At 40.3% G+C, this 21943-nt stretch overlaps 2 protein-coding genes across 8 annotated transcripts in view; both read left to right on the forward strand.

Annotated features, from left to right (window-relative positions):
• Positions 1 to 11430, forward strand: part of crb2a (crumbs cell polarity complex component 2a) — a 29714-nt gene extending 18284 nt beyond the window's left edge. Inside the window, exons 4-13 of the mRNA XM_049466633.1 lie at positions 757 to 896; positions 1286 to 1456; positions 1579 to 1692; positions 2658 to 3626; positions 4695 to 5269; positions 5937 to 6102; positions 7705 to 8575; positions 9688 to 9801; positions 9963 to 10089; positions 10998 to 11430. Coding sequence (XP_049322590.1) covers positions 757 to 896; positions 1286 to 1456; positions 1579 to 1692; positions 2658 to 3626; positions 4695 to 5269; positions 5937 to 6102; positions 7705 to 8575; positions 9688 to 9801; positions 9963 to 10089; positions 10998 to 11219 — 3469 coding nt within the window. The 3' untranslated portion in view covers positions 11220 to 11430. The remainder of the gene's footprint in view (positions 1 to 756; positions 897 to 1285; positions 1457 to 1578; positions 1693 to 2657; positions 3627 to 4694; positions 5270 to 5936; positions 6103 to 7704; positions 8576 to 9687; positions 9802 to 9962; positions 10090 to 10997) is intronic.
• Positions 11431 to 19991: 8561 nt separating this feature from the next.
• LOC111193901 (uncharacterized) lies at positions 19992 to 21465 on the forward strand. Of its 7 annotated transcripts, none has more exons than XM_049466643.1 (3): positions 19992 to 20555; positions 20724 to 20891; positions 21060 to 21465. In XM_049466643.1, the coding sequence occupies exons 1-3, from the start codon at positions 20076 to 20078 to the stop codon at positions 21405 to 21407; spliced, it is 996 nt and encodes a 331-aa protein (XP_049322600.1). In that variant the 5' UTR covers positions 19992 to 20075; the 3' UTR covers positions 21408 to 21465. The 7 variants fall into 7 exon arrangements, with proteins under 7 accessions (XP_049322600.1, XP_049322598.1, XP_049322596.1 ...); XM_049466642.1 differs by having other exon boundaries at positions 19998 to 20555; positions 20724 to 20789; positions 20958 to 21465; XM_049466641.1 differs by lacking the exon at positions 20724 to 20891 and having other exon boundaries at positions 19995 to 20723.
• The last annotated feature ends 478 nt before the right edge of the window (positions 21466 to 21943 follow it).

The following is a 21943-nucleotide window of genomic DNA, read 5'->3' on the forward strand; positions in this document are numbered from 1 at the left end:
GAGCAATATTAGTATTAGCCGTTGACTAATAGCCACTAAAAGCCATAGTGTTCAGAGGTGAGTATTATCGGCATGTACCCTGCTTCTAACCCCGACTACCGGTGCTGAAGAAGCATTAGCCGCTAACCGCTAAGCTCTAGCTCCTCTAGCGCTGTTCAGAGGTGAGTATTATTGGCCTGTAGTCTGTGTGTTTACCGTGTTAAAACAAGCTACGTGGGAAGAACTTCTAGCTAATATCGCCTTGGCTTACTGAAACACTTCCTCAGAGTAATGCTGTCGGGCGGCATTAGCCCCCTAAACGCTAGCACTAGCGAGGTAATGCTAATGCTCCAGCCTTAGTGCTAGAGAAATCTGGAGATATAAGCATACGGTAAATAAAAGGAAGGCTTTACTCACTTAAATAAATAACAGTTTTCAGGAAAGAAATCTGAGCATTCAGCACTCGTTTGACTTAAAAAAAAAGTTTTTTTTGTTTTTTTTAGAATTACAGTTTTGTTTACTTAGCTTAGTTACCCCCCATCACTACCTTGTGACGAGATCTGTTGAATTAGTAGGAAAACATGGCAACATCTCTGTTCCTTACTAGTATCGCATAAAATGCACCTTGTAATGTTGTGTGCCTTATTTATATAAAAAAAAAATTGACCAAAAAATAGACGTTTATTGATAGTGTGCCTTATAAGCCAGTGTGCTTTACAGTCCAAAAAATATAGTAGTTTAAACAATGAATTCTAATATAAATGTTTATGTGTGTAGTTTTAAATGTGACTGTGGGGACTCTGGCTACATGGGAGATCTGTGTGAAGAGGACATACCTGAGTGTGCATCAGACCCCTGCCAACATGGAGCCACCTGTGAAGAAGGGACCAAAGAATACACCTGCACCTGCTGGCCAGGTACTCTTTCTCTCTCACACATACATGCGAACACATATATGTTTCGTGGGAATTTTTTAGGTTTGTCACAGTTACACAATTAAAACTGATCACCATAATGAGTGAATGAATAATGAATAACAAAAATCGTCCATCAAGTATTAATTGTTTGAAGATTTTTTATGATGTGTGTTTAAATGATTCCTTGAGTTTGGTAGGTCATTATAAGTTCTGTGGTCAGATTAATTTAAATGTAAATTAATTTTGGAAACCATGAAGACCATTAGCATTAGCATAGTACTATCAAAACAAATCCCGCATGCTTGTGGTACCGGTAATTATCATTATAAATAAGTGGATTTGTGAGGTCATGACACGGATTGTGTGTATGCGTGTTTGTGTTTGTGCAGGGTACGAGGGGCAGAACTGCGAGGTGGATATTGATGAGTGTGTGGACGCTCCTTGTGAAAACGGGGGAGAATGCTTTGAGAATTCAGACCCCATGCAGTGGACCTCTGACTGGACCTTCAGTTACGCTACTGCTGCAGGATACGTTTGTCAGTGTCAGCCAGGTTACACAGGTAACACATCTATACACACCTGTGCACATCTACACACACCAAGAACCTGCACAAACACAGACTCCAACCCCATCCTCACCAAATCCCTCCCTATGTGTTTTTGTATGTGTGTGTGTTCACAGGAGAGACCTGCTCTGTGAACATTGATGAGTGTGTGTCTGAGCCGTGTCAGAACGGAGGGCAGTGTGAGGACAGGGTCAACGGATACGTATGCATCTGCGCAGATGGCTACAGAGGTAAAAACAAAATAACTTGTGCTGTGGTGTTGGTATGTATATGGTTTGGTCCAATATTAGCTTAAAATGCTGGATCAGATTACAGAGGATAAGAAAATAGACTTGAATATTCAGACTGCCAGGCCATATCTGACTTTTGGCATATCTACAGCTCTGGAAAAAATTAAGAGACATCTTTAATTTATGAATCCGTTTTTTTTATTATTTTATTATTTCTAGATATATGTTTTTTGTAAAATAAAAATTGTTTTATTCTATAAACTACAGACAATATTTATGCAGAAAATGAGAAATGGCTGAAATAAAAAAAATATGCAGAGCTTTCAGACCTTAAATAATGCAAAGAAAAAATGTTCATATTAATAAGGTTTTCATATTAAAACAGTTTTTTAATCACAGTTTTCATGCATATTGGCATGTTCTCCTCCACCAGTCTTACACACTGCTTTTGGATAACTTTATGCCACTCCTGGTGCAAATATTCAAGCGTTTCAGATTGTTTTGATGGCTTGTGATCATCCTTCTTCCCACTGATTATAGTCCAGAGGTTTTCAATTTGGTAAAATAAACGAAACTTGTAATTTTTAAGTCGTCTCTTATTTTTCCAGAGCTGTAGATCCAAAACAGATTTAGAGGTGGTTTGAAATGTAATTACTATCAGATTTCTAAAGTTTTTAGCTTGTCTTTTGCATCCTGGTCAAATTCAGAATGATAGAAGTTAGGAAACCTTAACAGAGCTGATTTGAGGCACAAATCTGATCCGAACTATAACAAATCTAAACTGTAGCCACAAACCATGAGAAAATCATGTATTCAGTTAACGATAGCTAATATGAAAGGTCCTTATAGTAAATCTGAGGCTCTAAAGATGTTTACAGTAAAGTTATTGTAGATTTATTATAGATTGGTAGAAGGTGTGTCTAAAATATTGACTTTGTCCTCTCTCTTTATCTTCCTTTGTCCAGGTGTGGAATGTGAGGTGGACATAGACGAGTGTGAAAGCGCTCCATGTCAGAATGGCGGCGTGTGTGAGGATTTGGTGGGCGACTACGAGTGTCACTGTGAAGAAGCGTCAAGAGGTCTCCAGGCCTGGGGAGGGCGCCAGTGCACGGTGGAGCTCCTGGGTTGCCTTAACCACCAGTGTCAGAACGGAGCCACCTGCCGGCCATGGCTGGACGGTGACGAGCACAGGCACACCTGTCTCTGCACACCTGGTTTCTATGATGACCTTTGCTCCACCGCCACCACGTTTTCCTTCTCTCAGCCAGGCTACTTTCTGTTGGAGGTCTCTGTGGAGGAAAGGAAAAAGCGTTCTCCGGAAACAGAGCACCCCCTGCAGGTGTGTTTGCGCTTCCGCACCACGCTTCCTGATAGACTGCTCTTCTTCCGGGGCAACTCTGACCACTTCCTGTCACTTGAGTTAGTCAGAGGTGCCCTGCGGGGGTGGGCAGAGTCCAAAGAGGACGGAGTCTCGCTGCAGGTCACTTCCACCGATTTGGCGAACGACGGCGAATGGCACGAAGTGTGTGTGAGCGTCTCGTTGGCACCCGCCGAACAGGCAGAGATAGTGTTAAAGATTAAAGGTCCTGGCTGTGGTAAAGAGGGCTGTAGGGTGGAGCAGACCACAGACCACGCCCCTTTCTTACAACACAGTCAGCTAAAGCAGGTTTATGTGGGTGGAGCGCCGGAAGAGTACCTGAGCCTTACTTACAGTGGCCGTGGCTTTGTGGGCTGCATGGAGGACCTCCTGGTGGACGGGAGGACCATCCTGCCGCAGGGCGCCGAGGGGCCGGAGCTTGAGCTGGGCTGCAGTAAGAACGAGTGGTGTAGGGTGGAGCCACACCCCTGCAGTCATCATGGAGATTGCATTGACCTCTGGACTAGCTATCAATGTTCCTGCCACAGACCATACCATGGACAAGACTGCAGCAAAGGTAATGCAGGTCTTTTTACAATTTTGTGTCTCCTTCACACAACCCCACCTTAAAGTTTGTCTTGAGGATGTACTGTTGTAATCCAATCACTGTAACCACATTCAGAAGTGGTCAGAGATGCATATTATCACATTATTACTGTAGTCTAAACACCAAAGTGGTTACATTAACAAACCAATGGATACAGGCAATACTTGTTCCAGGCACACAAACAAAAATATGGGCTCTCTCCTACACCCTGGGCAAGGCATGTCACGATACTCATTGCTATCTCATGTGTTTTCACACCTTGTGCCTGCACTATTAAAATAGCGACAGAGCTTATAAATATATATCTACGCCGATGGACATGGCGGTCTGGAAGTGAGGTAGGTGCATTCAGGTAAATTGCTGGCATATTGCTATGTTGGCAGCGGAAAACACAGGTGCGCCACTGTCTCATTAGAACCCTGACAACAGTCAACAGTCAGATATTAATGTCCTGGCAACAAAGATGCACATCAACAATAAACAGAATATTAATTCAAATAACCTGCAGTGTCCTTTGCTGAGAAGCACAGAAGTTTTGCGGCGTTAAGATAGCAATTCGCCAAAGTCAGAGCTTTCCTGGCTCTTAAAGGGAAAGACAAGTGAAACACTGAATAATTTATTTCACGTTTTGCCCAAAACACACCCTTGATTAATTAAGAGAATTAGTACATGCCTTTTGCACATTTTGAGCTGTGCAAGACGTTTTTTTGTGTGTGTGCCCTCACGATACGATACCAAAGACACACCTAAATCAAACTGCGCAGTGTGCAGAGTGCCCTCATCCAGTGCAGATAATGTGAAAAATACCAAAAGAATACCACGTGCGAACTGTTATTTCATTTTGGCAATTATTTATCTTTGGATCACCCAGGAAGCATATTAATGTCAGGTGTGAACAGATCTTAGAAACACATAAATGAAAATGTTCTAGATTTGATTTACAAAGTTGAAAGTATTTTTGTGTTCACACTGCTCTCAAAAGTCTGAATAGAATTAAATCAGTATCGAATTCTGACTTCTCGCTTTTTTTATTTTCAGAATACTCCTCCTGGACGTTCGGTCATGAGGGCTCATCCAGTTTCAGCTCATTCGATCTGCAGACGGATCACGCCCAGAACTTTAACCTGTCCTTCTTTCTGCGCTCACTGAAACCGGATGGAATTGTGCTGCAGTTGTGGGAGGCGGAGCAGGCAGTTGTTGAGGGGTCAGAGCCGTATCTCACAGTGTTCCTGCAGATGGGGCGGGTGGAGGTGAGCGCAGGGGGACAGAGTGTGAGGTCCCCTGTGTTTGTGTGTGACGGGCACAAGCAGCAAATTCAGGTGGAGCTACAGGAAGGCGAGGTGTTCTTCAGTCATGCAGGATTCCGCTATCCACTTGGTTCCATCGCTCCAGTAACCCTGCGGGTGGGGGACCAAATATATGTGGGTGGTCTGCCGAATGAGGGGATGGCTGGAGAGTGGGGGGGCCATTTTAAAGGCTGCCTGCAGGATGTAAGACTGGACGATGTGCACCTGGATGTAGATGCGTGGAACAACACCATCAATGGCACCGCCTATGTCCCCAGCGATGCACAAAACCTGCTGCCTGGCTGCGTCAGCGATGATATGTGCAAGGTATACACACACACACACACACCTGTAGTAATACTGCAAAATCTGATTCTGATCTTGAGGTGACATTTTTTAAAGATCTTCTATTTATCTTTCATAATAATTTTGAGATATTATCATATATTACTCCTGACTGTGAACATCTATTTTGTTAATTGTGTTCTAAATTGTCATTATTCAAAATGATGACACTGTCCCATATCTATTTACATTGTGATGGTGAGATACTATTTTATATCCATTATAATTATGATGTTTATTTTTTATTTACTGCAGTAGTATTCCTAAAGTAAGTGTCCAAAAACTACTGCAATTTATACCAAAAAAATAAATTGAAATGTGTTCAAAAACTTAAATCACATTTTATGAGCTAAAAAATAAATTCGACACAATTATTGAACTTATGGCATAAATATTTCTTTTTATTTCACTTTTTATTTAACCAATCTGAAATTAAACTAATCTGGTGACTCTCCATAATAAAGACACTGAGATTAAAATACCAAAAGATAAGTGTGGTAAGAATCTTAAGTATATTTACCATGTAAAAATCATAACAAGAAAGAAAACACACTGAATAAAAAGGGGTCTGTCCAAACCTTTGACTGGTACTGTAAAATGTTTGTTCAGTGTAAGATTCAATTAGCTGTGTGTTTGATTTGTTTGGAAGGCGGCGCCATGTTTGAATGGAGGGGAGTGTTCGCTGACCTGGAACGATTTCACCTGCTGGTGTCCTCTGAACTTCACGGGGAAGACGTGTGAATCTCGCGTGTGGTGCGTGAGCGACCCCTGTATGAACGGCGGGCGCTGTGTGGACCTTCCAGACGGATATGAGTGTAAGATCTTCTCTCAGTGCATAACTCAACTGATGTACACTTAACTGTAGGTTTTGTGACATTGTGTTACCATATCTGCATGTTATATACAGTTTACTGTACGTACAGTAATGATTCTCCCAATCAGATTATAACAGTTGAAACCACTGCCAGATGGGTTGAATAGAAATCAAGTGAAAAGTCCGTTCTTAAAGCCAGGAAAATCAGCAAGTGTTCAGTTCAACTTATAGTGCTCCGCCCCCTGCTGCAAATGATGTGGCATAGCATCAGAATGGTCAAAATGCCAATGCTGACCCCTGTCCACCACTGACATCTACTACAATGGGGAGATGAGCTGAAAAAAATTCTTCTGGATTTCTTTTGATAATTACAGATAGAAGTGTCAGAATTCATGATGTCAAGCATACATGGACCCAACCCGCCTTGGGTTAGGCTGGTATAGGTTGAGACTTTGTGTCATTAATACATCTAGATCACAGATTTTTAGACTTTTTTCTATTTATAATTGTATCCTGTTTTCTCCCCAAGTTGGAATGCCAATTATTTGGGGTGTAATGCTCACGATTCGATTCAATATTCTACATTTTATTTAAATTTTCTCACAATATTTGGAGAAAATAATGAAAGACAATAAATAAGGAGACATTTTACTTTCTTTTTTTGAGTGTATAAACAATGAAACATGCACCTTGTACAAATGCTGCCTATACAGTTCTAAGCATAATTAATCTACTGTGCTGTTGTATTTTTCAGTGTCTAAGCATACAGTTACAAAGGAAAAATTATTTATTTTTCTACTTAAAACAGTTTTTTTGTGTATCTTTACTTAAGTACTTCCATTTTGAGTGACTTTTTATATAAATTCTATTGTATTTACAATTCATACATCTTACTTTTTACTCAATACATTATTGTCATCTCTCTCGGCTAATGAGAGTCAAAGCATGGAGAGACAAAAACTTGTACAGTGACCACAGTGAGCCCCTACCCCCACTAATAGCGGAAAAAAGCCCTGTGCTTATGCCCACTGGTTCTTTGGCCTGCACTAGTGCAATTGCAATGTCTAGTGTTCAATCAATGGAACCGTATAACATTTCATAAACAGAACATGTTCCTACAATGCACATTGCCACATTTTTCTATTGCAGTGCATCGTGCCCCTACCAATTACTTAACTCATTAGGACTCCCCCTATCACTAGTAATGCCCCCAGAACACTAGGAGGGTGAAGACTGGCACATGCCTCCTTCGACACATGTAAAGTTAGGGACTACCTCTTTTCAAACTGCCTTTGTTGTAGCAGTACTGGGTAGATACCCAGCTAACAGATGCCTGTGTTGACCTACATTACCTTGGGAGTAATGTGGGAAAAGAGCACCATCTACCCACCCAGAGAGAGCAAGGTTTTGATGTCTTTTCTATGATAATTTTCCTCTAAGATAATCACAGCACACTGCACAGTAGAATTGTGTACCACTTTACTTGTCAGGTGTTTTTGCTCAAGCTTTGGCTACAACTGTATAAATGCATATCGTCTATATATACTACATTTGGAAACTCATTTTTACACACTGTCTGTACTGTTTCTGTTCCTTTACACAGGTGTAGCAAACGCCACCTTCGATAACTCCCCACTCCACTTCACCGCTAAGGGCTCTTTGATTGCCCCAGTGACCAACATCACCCTGGATCTACGCACTCGACAGGAAAACAGTGTTCTGCTGCGAGCATGGAGGGGGGCGGAGTTTCTCCTGATTGGTCTGCTGGATGGCGTGGTGAGAGCGGAGCTACATGGAGAGAACAGTGTGGAGCCAGTAGTGTTTACAGGATCCCAGCGTGTCACGGACGGACTCTGGCATCATCTAGTGGTTTCTATGGAGCATCCAGAGCAGGACGCGTCACTGTGGGTGATCAGTGTTGATGGCATTATGGACGGCAGCAGTGCTCCAGAGCATATTGAGAGCATGGGCTTCCTTAGTGATGTTACGAGTGAAGTTGCACTGGCAGAGAGCTACACAGGGTGTCTGGGTTTGGTCAGAGTGGGCGGAACTTACCTGCCCTTCACTGATGATTTTGTAGCTCCACAGGCCGCTCGTTTCCGCCGGCGACGAGGCGAGCGGGCGAGGCTGGGCTGCGTAGGTTCTTCTGTGTGCCGGCCACAGCCATGCCAGCATGGAGGAACCTGTGAGGATCTGTTTCACCACTTCCACTGCGCCTGCCCCCTCGGCTGGGAGGGCCTCACTTGTGAAATTGACACGGACGAGTGTGCCTCGGGGCCCTGTGTTCATGGCAACTGCAGGGACAAGCTAGGGGGCTTTGAATGTGAGTGTGAACCCGGTTTTGGTGGGGCAACTTGTGATGAAGATTTGGATGAATGCAAAGACTCCCCCTGTCAGAACAGAGCCACCTGTGTGGACGGAGTTAACCAGTACAGCTGCATCTGTGCACGAGGCTACAGTGGGAAACAGTGCCAGTGAGTACAATCCCAATCTTTGTATTTCATCTTAACCCTCCTATTATGTTCAGTTGTCAGGAACAGCAATGGTGTTCCCAGGTCAGTTTGACTCGATGTTTAACAATCTAAAAGATGTCTGAAACAAAAAAAAAAAACGAACAAGCAGTTTAAATTTTTCATTACTAACTCCATTGCTAATTATTCTATCAATATTTAGTGCAATGGTGTTCCTTTGCTCTAACAGGTAATGGCTCAATTAGGGTAATTCCCTTGTTTTTCATTAAAAAACTACATGTTAATTGTTTTTAATGCTTCACTAATGTATTACTTTTGAAAGACCAACATTAAAAAACACAGTAGTTTTACATAAAACTGAAACATAACTTTCTATTTTGTTTTAGTTTTAGTTTTTGCAGGGGGTGGTTTCATGATATAACAGGGGGAGCAGAGTGGGAGTCAGACTCTCCATAAACAGCTCTGGTTAAGCCAGTTTTGGACCTGTGGTTCTCTCTTTCTCCGTAATTCCATTGGCAGCATCTAGCCGCTGCTCCTGACACCCAGTCGCCGACTGGGTCAGATATCTAGCATGCCAAATAATTTGCCAGCAGGCATCTTTCAGGAGTTCACACTACACGACAGTGTGAGCACCAAGAGATTCCAGAATTCCCGAGATACAGATTTAAGCATCTTTAAAATAATTGGTGCTCAGTAATGTAAACTTTTCTGTTGATAAGGAAACCATATAAGGACACTCATTAAGACACTCCAGTGCCAGCAGGACACTTTGCCTTGTTTTTGCCACTTTAAAGGGCATTTTAGTGATATTTTTTCAACGGGGCAATATGAAAAATTCTTATATTGAAAAATATGAAAAATTCTAAATCAGTTTAATTAATTGAACAGCTCATTCATTAATTTATTTTTTTTCTAACTGTAACAAAATGAGGGAACATGACTTAATATTTTATAGTTAAATTCCCAATGTAACATAAATGGTACAACACTATTTTTTTCCAATGACAACAAACTAATTGTTAACGTTTTTTTTTTTTTTTTTTTCTAAAAATCGTGTAAAAACTAGTTATATGGAATGTAGAACACTTTATTAAAACACTTAAATTGTTTATCAGGTGGAACCACCCTCCTCAGAAGTGTGCCGATTTGGAGTGTGTGAGTGGTGGAGTGTGTCGAGATGCCCCATGGGGGGCGGAGTGTATATGTGCCCCGGGACTGACAGGACGCAGGTATGCTTACAGTCCATGTTGAATTCAGATGTTTTCTCTACTGGTCTCTCTCTACCTCGTCTATATATAGGTTTCTGTAATCTTCCTTGTGTTTAATGGTTTTAACAGTGTGTGTGTTTTTCTCTCTCTCTCTCTCTCTCTCTCTCTCTCTCTCTCTGCAGGTGTGAGATAGAGATTAACGAGTGTATGTCCAATCCTTGTTTAAATGGCGGGACGTGTTTGGATCGTCTGAGCTTCTTCCAGTGTGTGTGCGCTGCGGGTTTCAGCGGACCATACTGTGAAACGAATGTATGTAAATCCAAGAACAAACCTATGTTCAATCCCAAATCAGAAAAGGTTGAGACAGAATATAGAATGGAATTATGGGATTCTGTTTCTTGGATTGCAGACAGAATCAACCCTAGATATTAAAGTTTCTGTCTGGTCAACTATTTTTATTTGTTAACCTACATGCATTCCTGCTCTTTAGGCCTGCAACGCATTCCAAAAAAGTTGGACGGTAAAGCATTACATCACCTCTTCTTCCAACACTTAAAAGATGTCTCTACACTAAAGATACCAAACAAAGAGTTGTTCAAGGTGTTTTGTTCATACTAACACGTCAACATGCAACAGTAGGAGGTCGTTGTTGTCATTTCTTTTTTATTTTCTACATGTTCTCTATTTGGGGACTGTAGACAGGCTAGATAGGCCATTAGGGCTGCAGAAAGGCCAGTAAAGTATGTGTATGCTCTTCTTCAGCAGCCATGCCTTTGAAATGTGTGTAGCATTTGGTTTTGCATTGCCTTATTAAAAAATGCATAGACGTCCCTGGAAAAGACAATTTTGGACTTGTTGCTGATAACAGTCTGGATTTTCCTTTTCATCTTTGGTCTTAAGCATCTTGAATATTGATACATCTGATCACAGTATGACTACAAAATGTCGATACAGCTTCTGGACATAAGGCTTCTGTTTTGCACAGTTTTAAGTAAGAAATTTATAAACCAATTGTGAAATAATAACAAACTTTTTTGGTATTTTTTGCGGACCTAAAAGGCAGGAATGAAGTTGTCTTGATAAAATTGTCTGCAATAAAATTGTATAAATAAAATGTAACAACCTTTTCTGATTTAGGGTTGCAGAAACAACGACCATACGTAAACGGAAATTTTCATATTGAATTTTTTTGTGTTTGTGTTTGTTTCTGTTTGTAGAAAGAGGCTCAAAGGGATCGGATGCCATGGATGGTGGTGGTGATCCCACTGGCGTGCGGCTGTGCCCTCTTAGCTGTGATTGGTGTGATTTTCATGCTGATGACGGCGCGCAGGAAGCGCCAATCAGAGGGAGCATATTCACCCAGCCAACAGGAAGTGGCGGGTGCTCGTCTAGAAATGGACAGCATGCTGAAAGTCCCACCAGAGGAGCGCCTCATCTGAGACGCCTAAACTGATCATCTCAGCTCTCAGCTGCCTTCTGGTGCAGGAAACCAGAGACTGTAATGCACTTGCTCTAACACTGAGGGTCTGGAGATCCAGCTGGACTTGGAGAAAACACCCGATACTGGTCAACTGGTTGAGTTTGTGATACTCAGGTAGCTTGGTTAAGGTCATGCAGGTAGACCAGTTTGTAGAAGTGAAGAATGAAGGTATTACATATGTAAGTAATGACAAAATTAGAGCAATACCGGCAAAACCGTAAGATTTAAAAGAGGCTTTAGTACCCTGGTGGGCCGCCTCTAGCCTGGACACATAATGAGATACGCTTGATGGTCCTCTGAATGCTTGATTGGCAGTAATTTTGGTGAACTGTCAGGCCAAGGAAGGTTGCAAATCCTGGGAAATCCTTGCTGTGTGTAGGTAAGCATTATCCTGCTGAAAAATGCCAGTTGGAAACCATTAAAATGAGAGGCAACAAAGTGTGGCCACAGGATGTCCTGCACATATTGCCACTGCATAAGTCGACAATGTGTTCAATGATAGGTCTCCTCTCAAGAGTTTCTTCATTTGGTCATAGAGGCACGTAGAGCAGTCAGTGAGATCTCTCACCAAGAGGTATACTACCTAAAATAGGGGTCTGCAATTAAGTTTGGCTGTGGGCCAGATATTTTCCAAGCCATTACGTTTCCAAAACGTACCTGTTTTGGAAAATCAAATGTAATGGGATGTAGTGCTACAGACTAGTAGCTCTTCAGCCCAGAGGGTTGTTGAACCCAATTGCAGAACAGCTGATCTCAAAGCAGGTAAACTCAAGAAAAATGAATAAAATACATAAATATACACACCGCTCCTCACGCGGGATCAAACCCGTGTCGTCATGGTCGCGGTCCAATACACAACCGCTGCCGGGAAAAACACCCTTATAAGGAGCCAAGAACAGGCGGAAAAACAATAACGAGCAGAAACTAATATCGGGCCAAGCTCAACAGAGAGACAGGGGAGAAACGTAAACAAAAGCTCACCAGAGAAGCATTTTATTTTATTTTTTCATTATCATTCATTATTGTTCAAACAACCTCACAGGACACATGTTTCATATTGCCAACCCCTGACCTAAAAGTACCCAGTGTGGAAATGCCAGCTTCCAGTGTCCAGTTGTGACATAACTGGATGCATAGTCTTCCCAATCTGGATGCATTTGTTGTGTATGTGTGTCCATGAGTGTATTATATAAGGGCAGTTCAGGGGGAGAAACAAATGTCTCCATCAGTAATCATACTGTACCTTTATATAAGCCTGAACATTATTTTTGATGCAAACATCATATTCTGGTTATTTTAGCCATGTACAGTTACAGTAACAGTTATGTTGGCTGAATGAAATCACCAGAACATACATATATACCTACAGTCACCGGGTGCAAACTGTGTTGGATTTAGGTTTTAATGCAGCAAGGTATATATATGACTGATATTTTTTTAAATCTTTTGTTGAAACTCAATCACAGGTTATGAAAAATCTAATTAACAAAACAATATTTGATTGTTTTAAATTAACTGTTCATTTCTAGGTGTGTTTTTTGTGGGGGTTCCTGCCAGACATGTAACCCACTGTGGTAGAGAAAAGAAAGAAACCATGGTTTTAAAAGTGAAGAGTGTTTGTATGCTTTAGCTCCACCCACAAATGCATTCTTTGGTAACTACTGTCGCTGCATTGGCATAGGTATCAGAACTGACAAAAAAAAATGTAACTTTTAAAAAGCATTGCTGAGCCACCTCTTAAAGACACGCTTTACAGACAGTAGCTGATAACAGTTCATTCTAGCTGTACAGTGTTTGCATTTTTTTTAGAATAGCGACCCTGCAATGACAGAATGTAATTGTGGGTGGGGCTTGGATCAATTACCACCATGAATCAAACATTTTAAACCTATTATTTTAGAAAAAGTAGCTGAAGAACAATATTAGTGAACACTGACCACTGTGGACAATCAGAGCTTCAGAAGTAAGCCACGGTTTCAGGCTTTGTGTTTTTGTTTTTTTTGTGTGTGTACAGTGTAAGTGTGTTTTACATGCTGCAGGTTGAAAACCTCACACAGGGTGAATAGAAACATAATAATACATGTCTATAAATCTACTGTAATACATAATATATTACAGTATACTGTAATATACTGTAAAAACAGATGTAATAAAGTTGTGTTGTGGCCACACCAACATCATTTATTGAAAGACTGGAGTTTTCCATTCTCTGAGAAGGGTTTTTTGACACTATATATATATAGCTAAAGTGTAACCGTTTTTGGTGCTGTACAGGTCCTTCTCAAAACATTAGGATATTGTGATAAAGTTCATTCTTTTCCATAATGAAATGATAAAAAATAAACTTCCATATATTTTAGATTCATTGCACACCAACTGAAATATTTCAGGTCTTTTATTGTTTTAATCCTGATGATTTTGGCATACAGCTCATGAAAACCCAAAATTCCTATCTCATAAAATTAGCATATCATGAAAAGGTTCTATAAACGAGCTATTAACCTAAACATCTGAATCAACGAATTAACTCTAAACACCTGCAAAAGATTCTTGAGGCTTTTAAAAACTCCCAGCCTGGTTCATTACTCAAAACCGCAATCATGGGTAAGACTGCCGACCTGACTGCTGTCCAGAAGGCCATCATTGACACCCTCAAGCAAGAGGGTGAGACACAGAAAGAAATTTCTGAACAAATAGGCTGTTCCCAGAGTGCTGTATCGAGGCACCTCAGTGGGAAGGAAAAAGTGTGGCAGAAAACGTTGTACAACGAGAAGAGGTGACCGGACCCTGAGGAAGATTGTGGAGAAGGGCCGATTCCAGACCTTGGGGGACCTACGGAAGCAGTGGACTGAGTCTGGAGTAGAAACACCCAGAGCCACCGTGCACAGGCGTGTGCAAGACATGTCTGCACACTGGGGTTGGTCCACTGTATTTTCTCAAGGGCAGGGTCAATGCAGCAAGCTATCAGGAGATTTTGGAGCACTTCATGCTTTCATCTGCTGAAAAGCTTTATGGAGATGAAGATTTTCTTTTTCAGCAGGACCTGGCACCTGCTCACAGTGCCAAAACCACTGGTAGATTGGTTTACTGACCATGGTATTACTGTGCTCAATTGGCCTGCCAACTCTCCTGACCTGAACCCCATAGAGAATCTGTGGGATATTGTAAAGAGAAAGTTGAGAGACGCAAGACCCAACACTCTGGATGAGCTTAAGGCCGCTATCGAAGCATCCTGGGCCTCCATAACACCTCAGCAGTGCCACAGGCTGATTGCCTCCATGCCACGCCGCATTGAAGGAGTCATTTCTGCAAAAGGATTCCCGATCAAGTATTGAGTGCATAACTGAACATAGTTATTTGAAGATTGACTTTTTTTGTATTAAAAACACTTTTCTTTTATTGGTCGGATGAAATACGCTAATTTTTTTAGATTTTTGTTTTTTCTTTACTTTTTTACCAAAATCATTAATATTTAAACAATAAAAGGCTTGAACTACTTTAGTTGTGTGTAATGAATCTAAAATGTATGAAAGTCTAATGTTTATCAGTACATTACAGAAAATAATGAACTTTATCACAATATGCTAATTTTTTGAGAAGGACCTGTATAGAACCATTTGTTTAAAAAAAATCCTGGTTTCCCCTAATAAAACACATAGAAAAAAGTTCCCACTTTTGTAAATAATCATTGATATGTGTATGTGTAGTAAATTAAAGGAGGAGTTGAGGAATCTGGAGAAAGACTATATGTATGTACCCAGATAGCCAGCGACTTTGGCCCGGACTCGTTTCTAAGTCGGCACTGCTGGTTTAGAGTCGCAAGCAGAAAAATACTTCTGGCCCACAGCTGGCCCAGTGTCACTTTCTGACTGTTCTACATCAGTGTCACTGAGCAGTCGTTTTGGTCCTGGTGAACGACTGACGCACCTGACCTGTTGATTCTCTGAACACAGTTGTGAACTGACTCAAATACGGCAGACGACCCTGTACCAGCACTGCACTAATAAAGTGGAAAACTGACTGTTCCCCACTGTTAGCACTTTTCTACCAAAGCTGACTTGAACATTTTCTTTTTATTTTACATTATTACATTACATTACATTTGGCAGACGCTTTTGTCCAAAGTGACTTACAATAGTGATGTACATAGAGTAATAAAAGTTAAAGGTAAAAAAAAAAAACTATTTTTAGACTGGGCTCAAAGGAGGTCAAAGGAAAATAATGAGATACAGGAGTAAAGGAGGGGAAGAAGGAAATGGGGTTAGAAGTAGTTAGTGTGTTAGAGGTGTTAGGAGAGTAAGTGCTCTTTGAAGAGCTCTGTCTTCAGGAGTTTATTAAAGATAGTGAGAGATTCTCCTGATCTGGTAATGGAAGGTAGTTTGTTCCACCATTGGGGAACTCTGTATGAGAACAGTCTGGATTGCTTTGTGTGAATGTTTGTTTGGCAAAGCGAGGCAACGTTCATTGGAGGAGCGCAGCGGCCGGGAGGTAGCATAAGCCTTCAGAAGTGAATGCAGGTAGGAAGGAGGCTGTTCTGTCATCAGCTTGTAGGCGATAGTAAGGGCTTTGAATTTGATACGAGCAGCAACTGGTAGCCAATGAAGCTCAATGAGCAGAGGGGTGACATGTGCCCATTTTGGCTGGTTGAAGACCAGACGTGCTGCTGCGTTCTGGATCATCTGGAGTGGTTTTAAAACACAGGCCAGGAGGCCAGTTAGTATGGCAGTTATTTACAGTTACAGATGCTCCACACACACACACACACAGCCTGTTATAGTACTGCTTCCCACACATGCACGCACGCGCGCACACACACACACACACACACACACACACACACAGCCTGTTATAGTACACACACACACACACACACAGCCTGTTATAGTACTGCTTCCCACACACACACACAGCCTGTTATAGCACACACAGCCTGTTATAGTACTGTTTCACACACACACACACACACACACACACACACACACACACACACACACACACACAGCCTGTTATAATACTGCTTCACACACACACACACACACACACACACACACACTCACTCACACACACACACAGCCTGTTATAGTAGTGCTTCACACACACGCACGCACACACACACCCAGAGAGTCTTATTCTATTGGCAACATTTTTCTACATGGACTGGATAAGCTGTGCACGCCACTGTTGGAATAAATGAACAAATTGATCCAAATTATTATATGGACTGCCTATTCACTAAACATCTTAAACATTGTATTAGACTTTAGACCAGCTATTTTGATTTGATATAGTGTTACATATTTAAAGCAGCTCTACTGTCACACATTGCATTAATTATGTATTATCTTTATTTCCTTTTACATTGTACATTTGGACCTAAATCTTTTAGCTGTATATTTATAAAATAATACCTCTTTACCTGATGTTTTTGTTGAAAATAAGAAATTAATAAACACAATTCTACATTGCATCATAACTTTGATTTGATCTGGTTTTAATAACACAGAGACAGTCATCCTGCATCAGTAAAATGTTTGTTTCCTTTATTCATGACTGGAATTGACTGCGTAAATTGTTGGTTAATAAGTTCCGCGAAGGACTGCGCGCGCTCAAACCACAAGGCATGCGTCTCATGGCGGGGAGCGGACGGGCTGTGGAGACGCCGCCACCACGGCAAAATCTGCGCACTGTATTATCTAACTGTAACATTAGATCATTAATGTCAGCAGGTTATAAGTGTGGATACCGCACCCCTGTAGCAGCTCAAGAGCGGGAAATGCTCCTTTCCCTCCAAGCTTAAAAATCGTTCGCTCGAATTACAGAAATCTTGAGCACGGACTGCTATATCGTTCACTCGATTAATTTTTTTTTTATCCACGGCCCCCCTCCCCGGTCTCCGTATTATGCAAAGTTGTTATAGACAGAAATTTCCTTCTGCATCTCTACTATCACCTGACAAAAATATATTGATGCAGAACATAAGAACAGTGGGACAATTTGGGAGGCAACAATCATACATTTTGATGGTATGATTATAGGAAAAAATAACAATTTCACACTTTATTCATCACACGTACTTTACTCGCCAGAAATATGGATGTATAAAATCACTTTTGTAACCTGACGTTTTAATGTATTTTTTTCCCCACACTTTTATTGTTGGTGTTTTTAAAGTGTTGCCTTTCAGCAGATAAATAATACCTAAAAGTGTTAATTAAAAATAATTATTAAAATTATAAAAAAATATTTTTTTGTATAAAATATTAAGCTGTAAAAAATCCTGTGTGGTTCATGCTCTATAATTATATTGTACAATAATAATAATAACAATAATTATTATTATATAATTATACAGACTCACAGACACTTTACAAGAATAAAACAATTACATAATAAACATTTGAATTGCAATACATAAGATTATAATGACGATATATATTTTTGTCCCCAGGAAATTACATGCATAAATGTGCACACAAAAAAAATAAAACAGTAAAACAAAAAACATTTAAAAATAACTCCTGTTACTGGCATTCATTCCTATCACTGGAACTCACTCCTGTTACTGGCACTCAGTCTTGTTATTACGTTAAAAGTACAGGACTGAAAGTAACATGACTTTTTAGCATAGAATTAGCAAAAACATGAAAAATAGCTAAATGGTGGCTATGCTAATAGCATGAGGACACTGAGCACACTCTACTGATTTTGCCAAAATTTCTATTTTAAAAATAAACAAGTAATATTAAAGAATTAATTTAGGTAAGAGCAGTGACATAGACTTTCTTAGTCATAGTCAATTAGATCAAATATACTGAAAAACAAATAAGAGAACTTAATGTTGTTCTTCTCATGATCTTCAGAAGAACCAACTGAGTTGACCTCCTGTTGTAGATGTGACTTGTAGAATGTTCCAGATTGTTTAGATGTGGGTAATGTGTTCCGGTAACACGACTAAATTGTGTATTTTAACTTATTTATTATGAATTTATTATGATTTTTTAAATTTGCATTCACACAACAATGCACAATTCAAAAAATTACTTGTCTGAAGGATTTTAATAATATTTCATGGTATAATGTATAGTTAGAGAGGGGACAGGTAACAAATGCTTAGTTTTTAGTGTTCTATGTTTAATTTTATATCTTACTTTTGCTTAAAAATAAAACGCATTTTAAAGTTACTTCGTGCACCTTTTTTACCATTTTAAATGTAGGATATTTGTGTTATTATACTGTTAAACTAAAACTAAAATATATTTCAGGCCTAGAGCACAGCTCACACCTGTTAGAAGTTTTATGAGTAAATATAATCCCTTATCCCTTAAATATATAATATAATCCCTTAGATCTATTGAATGACACTTTAAAGAAGCGTAATCTAGCGATCATTACCAGTAACAGCCTCCCTGTACGAAGACGCAGCGTTGTTTAGACCGGATTCAGGACTCTGGGAGATCAGGGGAGTTTTGCGCTTTTACAGCGCTGTAGATAGATTTATTAATCTCAGGTAAGCTCATATACGTGTATAATTAAACTACAAATTAATAAAAAACGGTCTTGAAGTATTGACTCGCTGGAGATTAACACATTGAATGTTAACATTCTTTTAGGCTCTTTCACAGGAGCACTGAAACTGCGCTGGGACAAGCGTGAAAATCATTGATCCAATACACGAGAAACATGTCTTTTTTTATATTTAATAAAAAACAGCAGATTGCAGCATCTACTTGTGTTTATTATATGCCACAATCTAATAAACGATAGATTTTAACTTAGCATTATTAGAGACGTTTAAAGGACGGAAGACCATAAAAGACGTTTAAATATGTTTGTTTGAACGTCGCATAATAGTCTTCTAAATGTTTATTGGTGGTCCTACAAACGTTCAATAAGAACGTCCCTTGCAACTTTTTGGCGACCCTTTTTAGTTAGCTGGGAAAAGCATTTATTTTGTTTTATTTAAATTTTATTTATTTATAGTTATACATAGTTAAAACTAAACTGTTGTCATGTGTGAAGTAAAACGCGTTACAGCAGTAGTGAGGAATTCAGCAGTTTGTTGTTTAGTTTTTATCACCTATAAAAATATTCAATCTATTTTTTTATTCTAATCAACATGGAAACGGATTTGTCCTCTTTATGTTAAAAAGATTTGGAGCTTTTTAAAAAAAAAAATAATTGAAATTAAAAAATAAAAAGATTAAAAAAAAATCTAAACAAATAAAAAAATACATTAAATTATGAAAAATACAAATAAACAGTTTTAGCAACCACAAAAAAAAAAAAAAAAATTAAAAAGCGAAAAAACATGGTTGGCATTAGTCTACTATGTTAAAAAACAACCATGAAAAAAAAAAACTAAAAAAAAAAAATAATAATCAAATATTAAAAAAGCAAAATTAGAAGATTACATAAAAAATCCTCCACAAAACAACTAAAAATAAAACAACTGCCTGCAAAAAAATCCTCAAAAAATAATATTAAAAAACGACCAAAAAAAGTTTACATAAAAAACAACCATAAAAAAACTACCCCCTCAAAAAATAACCACATAAATATTTACATATTAAAAACAAAAAAATAAAAGATTACAATAAAAAAAAGTTGGTAGATATTTTTAATCAGATTTTGGACTTGGATGTGTTTTTTTTATTTATTGTTTGTTGGCTTATTGCCAACTTTGGAACGTTCATGTCAATGACATCACATTTTAGTTTACTGCTGTGGATATAAATATGACGTCACTGTTCGAACACTATAAAAGGCTCAGCAGCACGAAAAACTTCAGTCGTCAACGGATCTTCGCAGCGACAAGATGTGTGCAGTTCGAGGGATACTAGGAGGAGCCAGCATTGCAGCTCTAGCTATAGCAGCCGGTGGATCGCTTTACTACCTGTACCGATCCAGAACACAGAAGCCGACGACAACGGAGGAGACTACGGTCACTCCAGTGGAAGGAGACCCGGAAACGGTGGAGGAGAGGCAGGCTGAGCCGATGGTTGAACCTGTACTCTCCGAGACTGTGATGGAGTTGGTAGAGGAAGATGGAGGAGTTGACTGCCCCAAGGAAGAAGATCAGGTCACTCTCATTATGGATGAGGCACCAGAAGCTCTCAGCCTGCTACAGGTCACTGACTTAACAGAGTCAGAGGAATCTGAGGTGACCCTTAATACAGAGCTTTGTGAGAGTGTGGTGGAAACACTGGTGGAAGATGGAGGAGTTGACTGCCCACAAGAGGAAGATCAGACCACTCTCATCATGGATGAGGCACCAGAAGCTCTCAGCCTGCTACAGGTCACTGACTTAACAAAGTCAGAGGAAGCTGAGGTGACCCTTAATACAGAGCTTTGTGAGAGTGTGGTGGAAACACTGGTGGAAGATGGAGGAGTTGACTGCCCACAAGAGGAAGATCAGGCCACTCTCATCATGGATGGGGCATTAGAAGCTGCCAGCCTGCTACAGGTCACTGAGTTAACAGAGTCAGAGGAAGCTGAGGTGACCCTTAATACAGAGCTTTGTGAGAGTGTGGTGGAAACACTGGTGGAAGATGGAGGAGTTGACTGCCCACAAGAGGAAGATCAGGCCACTCTCATCATGGATGGGGCATTAGAAGCTGCCAGCCTGCTACAGGTCACTGAGTTAACAGAGTCAGAGGAAGCTGAGGTAACCCTTAATACAGAGCTTTGTGAGAGTGAGGTGGAAACACTGGTGGAAGATGGAGGAGTTGACTGCCCACAAGAGGAAGATCAGGCCACTCTCATTATGGATGAGGCACCAGAAGCTCTCAGCCTGCTACAGGTCACTGACTTAACAGAGTCAGAGGAAGCTGAGGTGACCCTTAATACAGAGCTTTGTGAGAGTGTGGTGGAAACACTGGAGGAAGATGGAGGAGTTGACTGCCCACAAGAGGAAGATCAGACCACTTTCATCATGGATGAGGCACCAGAAGCTCCCAGCCTGCTACTGGGCACTCACCCAGCAGAGACTAAGGAAGCCGAGACGGAGGCTGAATGCAGACCCGAAGCTGAATACAAAAAGAAGCAGAAGATACGAGGGAGACGAGGAAGATCACGAAAACTACGAAGACTAGGAAGACTACGAAGACGAGGAAGACTAGGAAAACGAGGAAGGAGGCTGTATAAGTAGGACAGTGTAGGATTAAGTGGTTTTGTGTCAACGCAAATTAGAAATAAATCTGCATAAAGCAAAATTTCAGTGTAAGGGGTCTTTTTAGGTCTTTTAGTCCTTTTGAAGTCTTGTATGTGAAGTACAGTAGCACACTCCAGAAAAAAAAAGAAAAAACAACCTCAAAAATAATTAAATATGAGAAAACAAGCAAAAAAATTACATAAAAAATTTACCACAAAAAAACAAAAATACCCTTAAATAAAATAAATAAATAAAAAAGGTTTACATAAAAAACGACCTGGCTGAAGCTGAGGTGATAGTGGAGCCTGTACTCTGCGCGATTGTGATGTGGTTGGTGGTGGAAGACGGAGGAGTTCACTGCCCCCAAAAGGAAGACCAGGCCACTCTCATTGTGGATGAGGCATCAGAAGCTGCCAAACACTGGTGGATGATGGAGGAGTTCACTGCCCTCAGGAAGATCAGGCCTCTCACATTATGGATGAGGCATCAGACGCTTCCAACCTGCTACTGGACACTGACCCAGCAGAGACAGA

Source organism: Astyanax mexicanus, chromosome 17 (assembly GCF_023375975.1).
Source record: "Astyanax mexicanus isolate ESR-SI-001 chromosome 17, AstMex3_surface, whole genome shotgun sequence".
In the NCBI taxonomy this organism is placed as follows: Eukaryota; Metazoa; Chordata; class Actinopteri; order Characiformes; family Acestrorhamphidae; genus Astyanax; species Astyanax mexicanus.

Coding starts and splice junctions, on each gene's coding strand:
- LOC111193901 (XM_049466639.1), top strand. CDS start 20,076: ATGTGTGCAGTTCGAGGGATACTAGGAGGAGCCAGCATTGCAGCTCTA. Junction 20,925..21,092: donor CAGAGTCAGAGGAAGCTGAG/GTAACCCTTAAT, acceptor GAGGAAGCTGAG/GTGACCCTTAATACAGAGCT.